Below are 18,765 nucleotides of genomic sequence, written 5' to 3'. Positions count from 1 at the left end.
AAAAAAAAAAAAAAAATGTCCCATTGTATGGATCTACCACATTTTATTTATCTTTTCATCAGCTGATGAACTCAAAGGTTGTCTTGGAGCTCCTTAAAATATTAAAATTCATATATATAAAAGTTTGAAAAAAAGGTACGATGTATCTTTGGAAAAAAATAAAACTCTAGGATTTCTTATACCATCATGCAAACAATAGACTCCCAGTTCATTCCACCTTTACTGAATGTTTACCAGGTGCCAGGCACTGTACCAAGCGCTGGGGACACAACTAAGAAATCATTGCTTCTGCCTTGAAAGAGCCAGCAGATTACTGCTCACTTAGTTACATTTCAATGTCTTCTTCCCTGAGAAAGAAGGCCAGGGAGTGACTGAGTAGCAGCAAAGTTACAGGGATAATATGAAGTGGATTAGATGAGAAACTGAAATTAAAAGTAAAATTAAATAAAACAAGAAGAATAGGAGATTAATTCTGTTATGTAGCCTTTTTTATACCCATTTGTTCCACACCTATTGTTTTTCAATTTCCATTTATTTCAACTTATCTACTTCTGAACACTTCACTTCTCTGAACAAAGCCAAAAACAGATGTCATTAAGAAAAATATACACAGGATAAAATATGCCTAAATTAAATTGTTCATAGGTTAATTTGTTTTAGAGTTGGAGATACATTTATATAACCAGTATTTACTGAGCACTACTAATTGCTAAGCACTGGGTACACAGGCAGAGTCAAATAGATATGGTCCCTGTCCCAAGTGGCATTTATATGTTGCTAATGGAGTTGACAGATTATAAACAAATAAATTCCAAAATAGTGCATAATCACAAATTGTAGTATGTGCTATAAGGAATATACAAGGTGCTGACAAAGAATGATGAGAATCAGGAAGGGAAAAACATCTACTTTAGATTGGGTGGCTAGGGATGGCTTCTCTAGGAGGTGAAATTTAAGCCCTGAAGACTTAGAAGGAGCCAGGCAAGTGAAGAGGAAGAACAGGTCTCTGGTCAGAGGGAAAAGACAAAGATTCTGAGAGAGAAGAGCTTGGTGTCTTTGAAGATCAGAAAAAAGGCCACACGGGCTGGTGTGTAGTGGGCAAAAGAGACAGTGAGACACTGCAGGCCAGAACTTGGGGTATTTCTTCCTTAACACAGCCACATCGCCACTCTGCATGGGTATCACTTCCCAGCACCAGAGCAGGCAAGTGACCTCAGACAGAAAGTCGGGCAACTGTGGGGCTCACCTTTTATTTCCCTTCTCCAAAGGATCACCCTCCTGAGCTGCCTATTGTTACATTCCTAAAAACAATGCCTCACACATCTTGTCAAATTCTATAGCTGTTTATGGTGGGAGGGCAAATTTGGTACCAGTTATTCTGTAATGGTCAGATGGTCAGTAAAGTCTAATTATTCTTGAAAAATATTGTTTTGGCTGCTGAATGGGTCCTGGACTAGAGAAATGCAAAAGGAAAATCAGGAAGAACAACCAGAGGGCTACTGTAATAGTTAAAGAATGAGATGATGATTTGGAATTAAATGGTGGCTGTGGATTTTTGAGAGGAGACAAGTTCTGAGCTATTTTGGGGATGATGATATCGAGATCCACTTTTTTTTTAAGGCATGTATTTTATTCAATTAAAATACTCTATTTTTTCGTTTTTATTCTAATGGAAGCTGATCAGCATTCATAGGAGAGATACATTCCCTTGTGGACAAAAGGGCTAGATATCTGAGGGACAGATATCTGGACAGTCATGTATGTTTAGGAATTCTTACAAAGTAAGAGAAATCTATTCTACAAATTGTTTTCAAATGTTAAGATGCTTATGACTACTAAATCTAACAACTAATGATGCCAATGTTAATGATAATATTAACTTTTATAGATATTTGAATATTTATTCAATTTGTTTTGGCAGCTTTATTGTTATATTTTGGAGTCAGTAATTTTTTTCACCAAGTCTCAAACATTTGTATGTCTCCAACACACTGTGCCTAGATGGTTTGTGGCCCTAAGTGATGTCATACTGACCCTTTTTACAACTAAGGACATTTAAAAAGCCCAATATTCTGCACAAGGGCAAGTGGGTAATATGCTAATCCAAGAGGTTCAAGACATTGATTTTTGGTAGTCTACACTGCCTTACGGAGGCTGTAAGAGTGTGTCATTCTGCATATCTTAGCCATGGCGTGATAGGGCTTAGCCGGGAGACACTATCCATGTTAAATTGCCTTAAACAGATGTGGAGTGCTATTATTCTAGTTATCAAAGATGTGGATACCACCTCTTCAGGTAGCAGAGATAAGATTATACCATATAAACCAAGCAATCTCATCTTGTTTTTATCTACACAGTACATTAATGATTTCTTTGAGAAGTACTTACATATAATAGAAGGTGAAGCTCTCAGAGGTTAGATCAGAGATGGAAGTTATTGTTTAATAATGGGCAATTAAAAATTTGTAGAGAGAACCACTAATTGCTACTTTATTTAAGTGAGAAAAACTGCAAGATAAAATTTTCCCTTGACTATCAAACAAAACCTCAAAATGGCTACTATCAAATATCTGGCTTTGAGTAGCACTGCCACCTGGTGGTTTAGTTTGTAAAAATTAGTTCTAAAATCTACTTCAAAGTAGGCCAAAAGACCATGCTGCATAGGGTTATTTATCCTTCTTTTGAACATAGGTGGATATCTGCCAGATACAACAATATTAGGGTTGAATAACTCATACTAAGTTTGAAAACAAGATGCATCTTCGTTCCTCAATGATATATCAGGGACTATCAGATTCCCTCTTTACTCAGACAAAAGAAATACGATTTCAGAGTTGAACTAGTTAAATCAATATGTGTTGCAGGAGACACAGTGTCTAGCATGTCACTGGTAATAGCCACTTTTCTGGTAAAAGCTCCCTAGCTTAATTAGTGGAATTAACACAGCTAAACAAAGACTGTACCAACTGAAGGGGTGGCCAGCATACAAAAGCCTTTTTTTAAGGGATACAAACTTTATATCAAAGTGTACAAAACTGTCCAGGAGAAAAATACGTTGAAACTAGGGTCATGGGTAATTCAGTCCTCAAGTGAGTTAATCCTTGCTATGCATCAGGGATAGTCCATCATATCTTTCCATGATCTGGATAAAAGGGTCCACAAGATAATTTACCTCCTTTTGCTAAGAAATCTCCTCATAAATAATTCAGCTTCTTGGGCATCCTGAATCCTCACCTTATATTGCAGATACAGATATTTTAGAATCTAGGCAGGGATATCACTTTCTAAAGTAATAAACTGTCCCTTTGTTCTATATTTCAGTCAAGTGTGAATTTATTCATTGTTAGACTGTCACTGATCTTCTGATCATTCTGAAGTGTAGTGACTAATAAAAGTCCAGTAAGACTTCAGACTATTGTATATTCACCAAGATAAATGCCACCTTATGAAGCTTTCTAGCATATTCTCCTGTTAGCACTACTTCCTACCTTTCAATGCATGCTTTGTTGGAGGCATTGAATTGAAAATAAGTAAAGGGAGAAATTAACAATTAGTACCAAGTGAGAAAAAGTTGTTTAGTAGAAAACCTAGTGTATTGACTGTGGAAGAATAAGCATTTCTACATAATTAAAATGCTAGTTTATCATAAAAGAGTCCAATAAAAACTGGGTGTCAGGGTAAACTTCACAAACAAATATAAGGAAAGCAAGTTTTAAAATAAATTATAGTAATTCCATTAGGATATATGAATGGCCTTATAATATGTAAGAATAAGATTAAATAAAACAGGCAACTACATTTATGAATGTTCAGTTCACGGCCCCAATTTTTTTTAGGAGTTGTGCTGGCAAACTACCAAAAGTTCAAAGGAAATCAACAAAATGGCAACACAAGGACCACAGATTATCCAGGGCTATCTGGTCCTACGCCTGACATGTAGTATACGCTCAATACATCTCTCCTGAATAAATTATTTGAAAAAGTATGTGGTAATTGAAAAGACTTTAATCTCACTAATAACAAAAGAAGTGCTAATGGAAACAGGCCAATTTTTACCTATTAGGTCAGTAAACATGACAAACCTGATAGGATTGGGTGCTAACCAAGGTATCTGTGGGAGGCAGTTATCTCTTTGAACTTTTGGGTAGAATTTGAATTGGTAGAATATTTTCAGAGGGTGACTTGGAAACATGTATTAAAACAATGTTAACCTTTAACAAGTAATTCCATCTTAAAATTTTATTTTAAAAAGATAATAAATGTGAACTTAAAATCTCTGAAGTTAAAACTACTTACTTGATATCAGAGGAAAAATAACCGTCAGGAGACATCAACAGGATATTATACAGCCATTAACACAATTTATGGATGGATAATATTTTAGAGTGTTAATTATAACCATATTTTCATTAGATGAATGTTATTAAAGAATATATATATTTCCGGCCGGGCATGGTGGCTCACGCCTGTAATCCCAGCACTTTGGGAGGCCGAGACGGGCGGATCACGAGGTCAGGAGATCGAGACTATCCTGGCTAACACAGTGAAACCCCGTCTCTAGTAAATATACAAAAAATTAGCCGGGCGCAGTGGCGGGCACCTGTAGTCCCAGCTACTCGGGAGGCTGAAGCAGGAGAATGGCATGAACCTGGGAGGCGGAGCTTGCAGTGAGCCGAGATCGTGCCACTGCACTCCAGCCTGGGCGACAGAGCGAGACCCCGTCTCAAAAAAAAAAAAAAGAATATATGTATTTCCTAGGATACCTTTTCCTACAATAGAAACCTAATTCCTAAAAGCAGTCCTACCAACGAATGAAAGAATAAAATATTCAATGGAAGTAAAACGTCAGTCAAAGCTCCTTTACCACAGTCAAATAAGTGATAACCATCTGGGCAAAGAATGAAGATACATGTGACAATATGGGTATTAGTTTTATTATTAAAGCCCTTTTCTAACTTTTCTCTAGCAATGTCAATTCAAAAAGTAGATGTACACATTTGAAAAGAAAACCGTGTATGTTAAGAAATGTGCATTACTGTTATAGAACTATTTTGTTGACATATTATTTTGTCTTCTCGGTGAATTTAAAAATAAAAATGACATCTGACACATTTTATAGTATTTTTAATACAAATTAAACTTGTATTAAAGTGATTAAGTGAGTCTCCCTAATTTGTTTTCTCTCTCTCAGCAACATGGCTGACACTCTCTTGCTTTACTTCATCTATCAGAAGAAACACATGTAAGTAAAATCCATTAATAAAGCATCTCTTCAGATAGAATCCAAAGGTTTACTCATAATGGGTGGATAAAAACTTACCTTTTTGACTTCTTTACTTGATCTGAATGTCTGCTGAACAAAAGAATCACTTTCAATAGCTTCAATTTCTTTCACTCTTTTTACTTGTTCTACCAGGGTGGGTTGGTCTGAAAAAGAGGGTATAATGTCAGTATATTTTGGTGTAAGCATGTTAATAACACTATACCTAAGCAATGTTCTTTCTATGAAGAAATTTTACTACTTATGAAATTTAATTGGATAAAAAGACATTATAAATTAAGCTACAACAAGAAACTCTTTTGTTTTGAGATCCACAAATACAACATTCCTATGAATTAAGACTCATACTCAAAACCTAAAACACTGCTAAGAAGGCACTGCTATAATGATCTCAGCTAATCTGGTGGGGGGGGCTTTTTCTTAAACTTTAACATTTTATCATGGAAATACACATAAAAGTGATAAGGGCACAGTGAATCCACCTGTACGCAATGCTCAGCTTCTATAACCATTAACTTTCTGTTATTCTTATTTAATCAATCTATACCCACCTCAATTTTTTTGGGTGGATCTGATATATTTAAAAGTAAATCTGAGGCATCATACCATTTTATCCCTAAATATTTTAGTAGGCATCTCCAACAGATAAGAACTTAAATAAAAAGAACAATAACTTGACAATTTGCACAACTAAAAATATTATCTATAATTCCTTAATTTGAATACATCTATAAATATTCCATATTTAATTTTCACTGATTGTAAAAAAGTCTCTTTATAGTTGGTTTGTTTGAAATAGGATCCAAACAAGGTCTATACATTGCACTGGGTTGATAAGTACCTTAAGTCTCCTTTTATCACTTACAGTCCACTGCCTTTCCCTTTCATTGTCATTTATTCACTGAAGAATCTGAATCATGTATCTTGTAAAATTTCTAGATTTTGGATCTGGTTGATTTTATTCTCATGATATTATTTAACATGTTCCTCTATTTCCCATGTTTTGTGTAAACCACTAGTGAAACCTAAAGGCTTAATTACATTAAGGTTCAATTTCTTTGGGTGAAGAATACATCATAGGTGATGCTGTGTCATTCCTATTACATCATATCAGGATGCACGTTTCCTACTTTTAGTGGTTAAGATTGATCAGTGGGGACGAGGTGAGTCAGTCNAAAAAAAAAAAAAGAATATATGTATTTCCTAGGATACCTTTTCCTACAATAGAAACCTAATTCCTAAAAGCAGTCCTACCAACGAATGAAAGAATAAAATATTCAATGGAAGTAAAACGTCAGTCAAAGCTCCTTTACCACAGTCAAATAAGTGATAACCATCTGGGCAAAGAATGAAGATACATGTGACAATATGGGTATTAGTTTTTATTATTAAAGCCCTTTTCTAACTTTTCTCTAGCAATGTCAATTCAAAAAGTAGATGTACACATTTGAAAAGAAAACCGTGTATGTTAAGAAATGTGCATTACTGTTATAGAACTATTTTGTTGACATATTATTTTGTCTTCTCGGTGAATTTAAAATAAAATGACATCTGACACATTTTATAGTATTTTAATACAAATTAAACTTGTATTAAAGTGATTAAGTGAGTCTCCCTAATTTGTTTTCTCTCTCTCAGCAACATGGCTGACACTCTCTTGCTTTACTTCATCTATCAGAAGAAACACATGTAAGTAAAATCCATTAATAAAGCATCTCTTCAGATAGAATCCAAAGGTTTACTCATAATGGGTGGATAAAACTTACCTTTTGACTTCTTTACTTGATCTGAATGTCTGCTGAACAAAAGAATCACTTTCAATAGCTTCAATTTCTTTCACTCTTTTACTTGTTCTACCAGGGTGGGTTGGTCTGAAAAGAGGGTATAATGTCAGTATATTTTGGTGTAAGCATGTTAATAACACTATACCTAAGCAATGTTCTTTCTATGAAGAAATTTTACTACTTATGAAATTTAATTGGATAAAAGACATTATAAATTAAGCTACAACAAGAAACTCTTTTGTTTTGAGATCCACAAATACAACATTCCTATGAATTAAGACTCATACTCAAAACCTAAAACACTGCTAAGAAGGCACTGCTATAATGATCTCAGCTAATCTGGTGGGGGGGGCTTTTCTTAAACTTTAACATTTTATCATGGAAATACACATAAAAGTGATAAGGGCACAGTGAATCCACCTGTACGCAATGCTCAGCTTCTATAACCATTAACTTTCTGTTATTCTTATTTAATCAATCTATACCCACCTCAATTTTTTTGGGTGGATCTGATATATTTAAAAGTAAATCTGAGGCATCATACCATTTTATCCCTAAATATTTTAGTAGGCATCTCCAACAGATAAGAACTTAAATAAAAGAACAATAACTTGACAATTTGCACAACTAAAATATTATCTATAATTCCTTAATTTGAATACATCTATAAATATTCCATATTTAATTTTCACTGATTGTAAAAAAGTCTCTTTATAGTTGGTTTGTTTGAAATAGGATCCAAACAAGGTCTATACATTGCACTGGGTTGATAAGTACCTTAAGTCTCCTTTTATCACTTACAGTCCACTGCCTTTCCCTTTCATTGTCATTTATTCACTGAAGAATCTGAATCATGTATCTTGTAAAATTTCTAGATTTTGGATCTGGTTGATTTTATTCTCATGATATTATTTAACATGTTCCTCTATTTCCCATGTTTTGTGTAAACCACTAGTGAAACCTAAAGGCTTAATTACATTAAGGTTCAATTTCTTTGGGTGAAGAATACATCATAGGTGATGCTGTGTCATTCCTATTACATCATATCAGGATGCACGTTTCCTACTTTTAGTGGTTAAGATTGATCAGTGGGGACGAGGTGAGTCAGTCCGACCCCTTAGAAAGTTCCCCATCAATCTTTCACTTAGCAAATTAGCAACACTGTTTGTTGCTTTGAGCCATTATTTCATTAGAGGTTGTAAAATGGTGATACTCTATCATTCTTCCTGCATTTATTAGCTCTGATTCTTCTATAATGAAGAACATCTCCTCATTGACGATTCAGTGACTGTGAAATACAGCCTATATAGGAAAGTCACAATAAATGTTTGATTCTTTCCCTTTATCAATTTAGGTCCAAAGGTGACCAAAGATGGTCGTTATGAATTCATGAATATTTGTTTATTTAATGTACTTCAGTCCATGGTAGTCATTTTCTTATTTTGATGCTTCAATTGTTTCATTTTTGGGTAGTGGGATCCTCTTGAAGTTGATTCCTATAGCCTTTCAATATAACCCCCAGTAGTTATGGCTTAATAAGAGTTGTAGGATCATCTTGAACAGTTTCTGTCCCAGACCTGAAATCAGCCATTTCTCCAAAGAACTCAGGATCTTCATAATGGAGAATAACATTTATAGACAACAATCTGGGTACTAGGGGTATTCATTGTTACTGAATTGTCAATGCTTCTGAACCTCTTCAGTACGTGAGATACAAAGTACATGCTTTTAGAAGGAAACAGTTAATATGAGTTTATGCTGATACTACCAACCAAATTAAATATTTTAGGATCTTAAAAGTCTTTTTTTTTTTTATTTTTTTTTTGAGGGACGGTAGTCTCGCTCTATCGCCCAGGCTGGGAGTGCAGTGGCCGGGATCTCACGTCACGCATGCTCGCCTCCCGGATTTACGCCATTCTCCTGCCTCAGCCTCCGGAGTAGCTGGGACTACAGGGGCCGCACCTCGCCCGCTAGTTTTTTGTATTTTTAGTAGAGACGGGTTTCACGTATAGCCAGATGATCCTCGATCTCCTGGACCTCGTGATCGGCCCCGTCTCGCCCCCAAAGTGCTGGGATTACAGGCTTGAGCACGCGCCGGCAAAAGTCTTTTATTTTATATTTGTATATCTTTTTCTTACTCTAAAAACTAGGCTCTAATGATATGACCAAAAGTATTTGTTTGATTCTTAATAATATGTATATGTATTAATTTCAAAATAACAGGACAAACATTACTATTAATAACAAGATGTACTAACACAGCTTAAAATTTTGTTATGGTCTTTGACCTTAGGATTTATTCCACTGCTGAATGCTAAAATACTGTGCTCTAAAGTCATGAAATAATTCTCTGCATAATTATGCTATTAATTTGATATACAATTAGGTTTATTTGTTTCAGTTAATTGAAAAAATTTTTCAGGTCTTGCCTTGTGATTAATGTTCATTTTTTAGTTGCAAAAAATATTTACATGATTCTAAGGTCAAAATTTAAAACATAAGTCTAGAATGTCCCTAGTTCTCACCGCAATCTAGAGATAACCATTTTTACTAAGTTTGTGTTTATCCCTCCATTGTTTATTTTTGAAAATATAAGTATATTCTTTTCTTGCTTATATAAAATTAGCATACTATGTACTACTATGTATATTACCTTTTTCAATTAATATTTCTTCACTTTTACTCCACAGCAGCTAAGTGAGTTCTGCATTCTATTTTATAATAGAATAGCATTCTATTTTATAGTTTGATGATAGTTTTTTCCACTAATGCCCTATGGATGGTTAGTTGTTTCTAGTCTTTTGCTTTCACAGTTACAGCTTTAATAAACAGCCATGTGCATGTGTAATTTCATATTTTGTATTTTCATATTTTTATATTTCAGTTTTTTTCACATGCTAGCTGGGCAGAAAAATGTAACATAATGACTTACACCCTTGCTGTTTAAATTCATTTTAAGCTGATGTGAAGACATAGTTGAATTAGGAATGATTGTATACTCAGCTAAGGGACTTAAAAATTTTGGGATTTAGGGTTCATGGAGAATAGTCACATTTACTTAACAATAGTAATAAGTGGTTTGACACGAAGGTGGAGTTTTTTGCAGCAAACCAATTTTTATAGCAGCTTTATCCTTGAAAGGTTTAATGTTGTTATAGAGAGAAATATAAAGAGTATTAAAGGAAAATTGGTTTCATAAATTAAACAAAAATATTATCTGACAAAATCTTTGTCTCAACTTCTGACCAATCACAGTTTATAAAGGTATAGTCTTGTGCAACTCCAGTCTATTTCTGGGAAAGATGGCTCTTATGAAGATGTGTCCCTGACAGCTGAAACCAGTCTTTTCTCTTGTGAGAAATAACCACATGAGAATGAAATGCTTGGAAGTAGCAGCCACCACAGCCAATACTCCCATCTTTGGAAGAATATATCTTCCCACATAATAAAACCAAGCACTATCATAGTGCCATGTAAGAGTAAATAGTCCCACATGCTTTATACAATGAAAGCTCCTCTAGATTTTAATTATGCAATGTACTAACTGAGCATGTGAAATGAGAGAAGATTCTTTGCCCAGCTAATTTATTAATATTAACACATCCCATACAAGCAGATAAATTTTTTATTAATTACATATATAATAATGTTAATATGGCAAAGGAAAGTCATAATGGGTACTAGTCTGTACAGTCCAACTTTAATGTCAATATGATAACTACTTTTGTCTGTATAGGTCTTAGTTAATTTCACTGGAATTATTTCAGTCACTAATTCCCAACAAAAAGACATTATTTCTGACTTCAGAATGATGTCTCATGTGAATGAAATGCTGGACCTCTTGAATTTTTTTTCTAAACATATTCTCTATTTGAAATTGCAAAGGACATCATTAGTATTAAATGTCAGAGGTGACCTCACAAACAGTACTTGATGTCTAAAGCTTGCAGTGTTTGTAGCTTTAAATTTGAACATACAACCAGCTCCTAATACAGATAAAAGTGTTATCATAGAGGCTTGCCAAAGCCAGTATGCTTAACAAAATAACATTGGAAAAATTATAAAGGAAAGAAGGAGAAAGATTACAGAAAAACAACATTATCTTTGTGCTTCTTTAAAGATCACTTCAGAACTAACAAAGTGACAGAGCAGATAGGAGAAAACCAGTCTGCCTTACTCACAATATGAAAATACATAGCTTTTTTTGTTTCAGTTTGGGAATCATTTTATTGGTTGTAAGCGCATGTTAAATTAAAATTTGAAAGATTCACAGGAGATTTACATTTTCGGCTTTACAGTAACTCAGCTCTCTCCTGTATGAAAATAGACATAAAAATGTTTTAAATTGCTTCTTACTCAAAATTCTAATGTCAATGACCACAAATGTATGTCTTGAGTATAACCCTGTCATTTTGGGAAGCAGAATAACACACATCAATAATATATATTACGTTGTTTTAAATTCAGTTTCTTAAGTTATTCATGTCAATTTGTCATTTAACAATTTTGTGTCAATTTTAAGATTGGGAAAATGTGATTTAAAATGTCTTATGGTTTGTGTGTGCTGCATAAATGCCCAACACATACAGTATCTTGTATTCATTAGCCATGAAGTAAAATTAAAGACAAGTAACAAAGTTACTGGGAGAATTAATATAGGGTATTTTAAAACATTTACATGGTAAACATGAAGGAAACATACCATTACTACTTGATGATTTTTTAATAAACATATTACTGGTAAATAAAATAACTTCCATATGTTGTTTGCCAGATGTTAACGGAAGGGATAGATACTTCATAGTAAAATAAAAAATAATAGACTCAGAAAGCCAAGTCATTACAGACCACAACAATCAATACTTAATTCAAAGTATAGAAAATCATTTTCCTTTTGTGATGAAAAATTAAAAAAAAAATTTTATTAGTTACTCTTGATGTTTATAGTATAAAATTAGGCTCTCCTGCTTCTTCAAGTTACATTTGACAATCAATTTCACATTTTATAACACAGAATTTTCTTTAAAAATACCAAATGTTATACAAATTTTAAAATTAGTAAATAAACATGACAAGGTCCAATATCAATCTTCATTTGAAAAGAAAATTTTAGTCTTCATACTGCATTTGTAGATTACAAACATAAATCTATCTCCTCTAATAGCAATGCCGGGCTAGGAACTGCAGATGGCACTATTGCCCCAGATGTGATCATGACAAGTAACAACCAGCAACTTCAACTGACTCCTTTGAAATATTAATATTTTATAAATTTTCCCAAAGTTAAAATGCATCTTATGTTACAAAAAATTTGGGTCAGTTGACCCCACAGTTACTGAGTTACTTATGTTACTATTCCAGGAAAAAAATATATACTAATAGTATTGTTACAAATACATAAATAATACAAAAGATTATCTTATTTTCATATTAAATGAGCTCAAATTTTAGTCAAGAATAAAAACATTTAAAAAATTCCTTCCTATGTTACAAGACAGATAATAAAAAACTTTGAAATGTAAAGTATTTTTAAGTGCTTTACAAGAACAACAAAAAAGCAAACAATAATACATTTGTATGGTAAAGTTGACTATTCAATTAAATTTTTGAACAAACAAAACATCTCATAAAGGTTACTTGGAATTCTAAAGTTTTAAATTTCTCATGAACACAGGTTTCAAATAAGTGAGCACATCCAATTGTTTTCCCTTTCAAAACAGTACATTTTAAATGTTTCTTTTAAAACACATACAAGGCAAGCATTATAAATCCATCCAACTCCAACATTTTGAGGTTGTTCATATTGTCGAGAACAAATTTCCAGAACTGATATACACAAATAATTTAAAAGATGAGAAAACTTCTTAAGTGGAATAGGGCTTTTCTGTTAGTTTTCTGGAAGCTTATGCTACAGGACCATGTTACATATGCCGACAAGGCTCCTGAAGTGTCTCTGAAAGCAACTCCACTTTGGATGGGATCCAAGACAAACTCACCTTAAACTGCTTACTATATTAGATTAAGTAATAGGAATAATGTTAATGTGACTGTACCAATGAAGAAGGATTTCTGTTAAATATTTTAATAAGTGAAAGTGAACCGGGCATCAGGCTAGGCTTTATTAAAAACAAAATCCACACTTAATGTCTCATTCAGCTCTTCTCACCTGGAATGCTCTCACCTTCTCTTAATCCCCCCTGTCATTTAAGGCCATGCCTAATGCCCACCTTGTGATGATGCCACCCTTTGCCACCTGTGAGTAAAAGGGCCTCTTGCATAATTCATTTGGCTTTTGGCATATGCTGCCTTGCAAATCTCTTCTTCAATGAAAGCTTCTTCTCCCCAGCTAGAGGGGACATACCTCTTTGTGTCACCTCCAGAACTTAGTGGAGTGTGCTCTATTATTTAGTAAGCAGTCAATAAACATTTGTTGAATAACTGAAAATCAAAAGGCAGTAAAGTTACCATTAAAAAATAAAACTTCATGGAAGAAAATGTCAAATTATATGAAGTTTTTGTAACTTAAAAAATTAAATGTCTTTCAGTGGTGAGTTTTAAGGGCTCTGGGTTTAGGCTATCTGGGTTAAACCCTGTTTCTGCTATGTACTAGTTGTGTGGCTTTGGGCAAGTGGTTCAAGAGTGTCGGTCTCCGTTTTCTCATCTATGACATGGAGATAATAATAGCCTAAACATCATAGGATGGTTAAGAGATTCCCCCCTCACCTCTTCCCTCCCTCCCTCCATCCCTCTCTTTTCAAATAAGTGAGCACATTCAATGTACCAGGCATTGTTCCACTAGTACATTGTTCCAAATCCATACTAGGACTTGGAAATGAATAAGAGTTTCTTCCTTCATGAGCTTATGTTTTAATGAGGGAGACAAATAATAAACAAGTAAACAATATAGTATCAAGGAAAATAGAGCAGGCTAGAGGGCTAGAAAGGAGGAAAGTAAACTATTTCAGATGGGGTAACCAGGGAAGAACTCTCTGACATGGTGGTATTTCAGAAGGCAAAACGATATGAAAAGCAAGACACAAAATCTGGGAGATGATAACCTGTGCTCTGCACAGGGATAGGGAAACATTAAAAGCACTTAAGAAATGGTAGCAGATATAGGAAGCAGAGCATAAACAAAAGTGCTAATTTAATAACAGTATTAAAGACGTGGAGGTTGGCTAAACAGTTCTTATATAAATCTGTATATTTCTGACAGTATGGTTTATAATAAGCTGGCAACATTTTGAGTTCAGGCAAGTAGAAAATGGCTTTAGCTCATACATCTTCTGGTAAACCTGTGGTGTGCCAGGATGTGGAAATGACAGGAGGAGGAGAGAAGGAGTAAAAGCAGTGGAGGACAGGCCTGCGCACATCTATGATAAGGCACAAAAGGTTCAGCTGAAGTTTATCACCCACCAAGAAGACACTGGAGTCCACTGTGATTCACTGAATGCTGTGGGCTGAGTAGGAAAGTGGTATTTTGCTGACACATGGTTACCCAGGCTTCAATGGCAGAAATGGGAGATCTTCTCACTTCCTAATGGATGTCTTATAACACAAACTACCCAAAATGACAGTTATGTGGTAGAAACCATGTTTTAAAGCAAACATGTTTTGTTCTGGTGTATGTATGTCCACAGTAATTTTGTTCACATCATCGATATATGTAATACCTTTCCAGTGGGGAAGGTCATAGAAGTGAATTTTCATTTAAGTAATTGTTTAAAAGGCCAGATGGGCTGTTCTGGTAGCAGAAGTAAGTAATAGTAACAGCAATAGAAATTTAAGGCACTCTGTGCTGAGCACTTCACATGGATTACCTCATTTAAATATTATGACAATGAGGAATAACACTGTTATCCTCATTGTAAAGATGAGAAACTGAAGCTAATAAGTAACTTGGTGACGGCCACATGGCTAGTTGGTGGTAGAACTGTGATTCAGTCCCTGAATTGTGACCTGGTCATTATTTTCCAGTCAAATGAATTCTTTACCCACTCCCGCCAAGCAACAATTTATTTTTTTCCCCACTCCATCCATTTATAATAAATAATAAATATTCTTGGTATTGTCCTTATTCTGTATTTTAATGCTTACTCATTCAGTAAAATACAATGTAGCTTTATTTGTAGGGGAGAGATACATATATACATGCATATATACATAAATATATATAATATTTTATATAATGTCTTACTCTTCTGGCATTATCTTGAACTAGATTACAGATGTGTGCTTTCAGAATTTCAAATGTGAAACATTTGAAATTTTAAAGGGATATANATATAGTATCAAGGAAAATAGAGCAGGCTAGAGGGCTAGAAAGGAGGAAAGTAAACTATTTCAGATGGGGTAACCAGGGAAGAACTCTCTGACATGGTGGTATTTCAGAAGGCAAAAACGATATGAAAAAGCAAGACACAAAAATCTGGGAGATGATAACCTGTGCTCTGCACAGGGATAGGGAAACATTAAAAGCACTTAAGAAATGGTAGCAGATATAGGAAGCAGAGCATAAACAAAAGTGCTAATTTAATAACAGTATTAAAGACGTGGAGGTTGGCTAAACAGTTCTTATATAAATCTGTATATTTCTGACAGTATGGTTTATAATAAGCTGGCAACATTTTTGAGTTCAGGCAAGTAGAAAATGGCTTTAGCTCATACATCTTCTGGTAAACCTGTGGTGTGCCAGGATGTGGAAATGACAGGAGGAGGAGAGAAGGAGTAAAAGCAGTGGAGGACAGGCCTGCGCACATCTATGATAAGGCACAAAAGGTTCAGCTGAAGTTTATCACCCACCAAGAAGACACTGGAGTCCACTGTGATTCACTGAATGCTGTGGGCTGAGTAGGAAAGTGGTATTTTGCTGACACATGGTTACCCAGGCTTCAATGGCAGAAATGGGAGATCTTCTCACTTCCTAATGGATGTCTTATAACACAAACTACCCAAAATGACAGTTATGTGGTAGAAACCATGTTTTAAAGCAAACATGTTTTGTTCTGGTGTATGTATGTCCACAGTAATTTTTGTTCACATCATCGATATATGTAATACCTTTCCAGTGGGGAAGGTCATAGAAGTGAATTTTTCATTTAAGTAATTGTTTAAAAGGCCAGATGGGCTGTTCTGGTAGCAGAAGTAAGTAATAGTAACAGCAATAGAAATTTAAGGCACTCTGTGCTGAGCACTTCACATGGATTACCTCATTTAAATATTATGACAATGAGGAATAACACTGTTATCCTCATTGTAAAGATGAGAAACTGAAGCTAATAAGTAACTTGGTGACGGCCACATGGCTAGTTGGTGGTAGAACTGTGATTCAGTCCCTGAATTGTGACCTGGTCATTATTTTCCAGTCAAATGAATTCTTTACCCACTCCCGCCAAGCAACAATTTATTTTTTTCCCCACTCCATCCATTTATAATAAATAATAAATATTCTTGGTATTGTCCTTATTCTGTATTTTAATGCTTACTCATTCAGTAAAATACAATGTAGCTTTATTTGTAGGGGAGAGATACATATATACATGCATATATACATAAATATATATAATATTTTATATAATGTCTTACTCTTCTGGCATTATCTTGAACTAGATTACAGATGTGTGCTTTCAGAATTTCAAATGTGAAACATTTGAAATTTTTAAAGGGATATATATCACATCTAGAAAACCTTTATAAATGAATTAAAAAAATAAAGTTTCTAAAAACCTAGCATTTTTTTCCCTTAAGCTTGCAAACAACCTAAGCAGGAAACTGTCACTTTAAGTTGCTCTTTATTTACTGTTCAGCAATTGTTACAAAAAATAAGAATGGTTTCCATGAATTTGGTTAAACCAACAACCACTAAATAGTCCCAAAATACAGACTATTGCCTTATGCTTATTGCAAATGTAATCAACATTGGTAGTCAAATCCACTTTAATAGAGTGGTAAGAATTCATAATCTCAACAAAACTAAAACTACTGGAAGTTTTCTCATTTTAATAGGGTAGGAAAAAGGAATATAATTTGATGTACACCAGATTAAAAGGTCAGAATACAGATTCTGCAGTTGCTGTTTGCTGTCCATTTTAATTCTAGAATCCTTATCGAGTCTAATTAAAATTCTGTAGATGGAAGAGTTGTACGTTTCTAAGGAACCTGCAGTGAATGCTGTCTGCCAGCCATCTCTGAACACCCCATAACCACACACAACTCGCCTGTCAGGAGAGCTAATGCAGACATCGCAGGGCACACACATTTGTCACTGTGGCTAATATCAGAGATACGCAGCTCTTTTTTCTTAGCACACAAAAGCAAGATATGTAATTCAATGCTCAATTTACTCTTGTCTCGCAGGAGATTTTCCCCCACTAATTGATAGAAATTAAGCCATTAATCAAGCCACTAGCCATCATTCAAACCAGGAAAGATGAATACAAACTTTCATCATAACCACCTTCCCCATTTTAGTGTTCATTAGCATTAATTTTTAATGCAATTATGCTATTCTTTTACGCTGAGCTCATAAATTACTGCTCTTTTGTTGCTGGCTGGCCTTGTAAAATCCAAACTAATGCTTTGTGCTCTGATCTTAAAGTCAATTACTAGGTTCTTCTATCTTTTATATCTTTGCATCCCCAATAACCTTTATATATAAAGAACATCCATGACTGACTATGCCTGTTTTTTTAATGCCTCTACATAAATCTCTATGAATATATAAATGTAGTCAAATGTGTCTAAAATAAACATATATATATGCATACCACATACATTACAAAATACAGACATTAATATAAAAATAAGATCTCACAAATTCATATTGAAGCTCAGGTTCACATATGAAGATATTGTTATGATTTCTCATGATAAAAACGTACTGCATTATTGTATTGAAGTTATACATTTTATAATGAATCAGGGAAAAGAGAATATTAATAGTAGCTAATTATTATACCTATTTGCAAGGGTGGAACAGCTACTAAAAACAGAAATAATAACTTTGAATTTCAAAATCCCTTAGTTCTTTACCCAGGTTTACTGTCTCATGTTTAAATCCTTGTTTTTAAAAAATTGTGTTGAAACTTGAAAATCAATGAGAAGGAAATGAGGAATATTAAAAGACTGGAAAATCATTTATCTAAAAGTGTGTTTTGTAAGCACATATAATACCTCCAGAGTCTTACATTTTACAAAGTGGATGTATTGGTTTATTAGAGGATGGTAGTAAAACGAAAAAAGAGGGTTTCCAGAAATAAATACTGAACCCAGAGGCAACATATCTACTTAGTTCTCTATTCTACAGAAGGCAACAAGATGTATTCTCCTTATATTCCCCAAAAAGCATTGATTAGGGTCACTCCTATGTGCAAAGGAGATTAAAAAAAAAAAATCTCCAACTCTCTTCTTGCATCATCCCATTAATGTCTTTGCCTCTGTTTGCAAGTTTTTATGTCTGGCCACCCACTAACTAGAGAAAGGGTACATGTATGGCATTAAGATTAATGAACTAAAACTTACTGGAAGATGTCAGCAGTGCTGATGTTGGTGCCAGCCCAGTCACCTTGGAGTTACATAGTTGCAACCTACCCCTAACACCATGGGACTGGGAGTATATTCAGAAGTGAGGAGTATATTCAGAAGTCTTTTACCAAAAAAAAAAAAAAAAAAAAAAAAAAAAATTTTTTTTTTTTAACTTTT

General features: G+C 34.2%; 1 protein-coding gene across 1 annotated transcript in view; it reads right to left on the bottom strand.

Annotated features, from left to right (window-relative positions):
• RSRC1 (arginine and serine rich coiled-coil 1) overlaps positions 1-18,765 on the bottom strand; it is a 419,086-nt gene that overhangs the window by 5,984 nt on the left and 394,337 nt on the right. Inside the window, exon 8 of the mRNA XM_017890529.1 lies at positions 5,321-5,427. Coding sequence (XP_017746018.1) covers positions 5,321-5,427 — 107 coding nt within the window. The remainder of the gene's footprint in view (positions 1-5,320; positions 5,428-18,765) is intronic.

This window comes from Rhinopithecus bieti, unplaced genomic scaffold, assembly GCF_001698545.2.
Source record: "Rhinopithecus bieti isolate Rb0 unplaced genomic scaffold, ASM169854v2 scaffold_17971, whole genome shotgun sequence".
Classification (NCBI taxonomy): Eukaryota; Metazoa; Chordata; class Mammalia; order Primates; family Cercopithecidae; genus Rhinopithecus; species Rhinopithecus bieti.
This window is presented reverse-complemented; position numbering and strand designations above follow the sequence as displayed.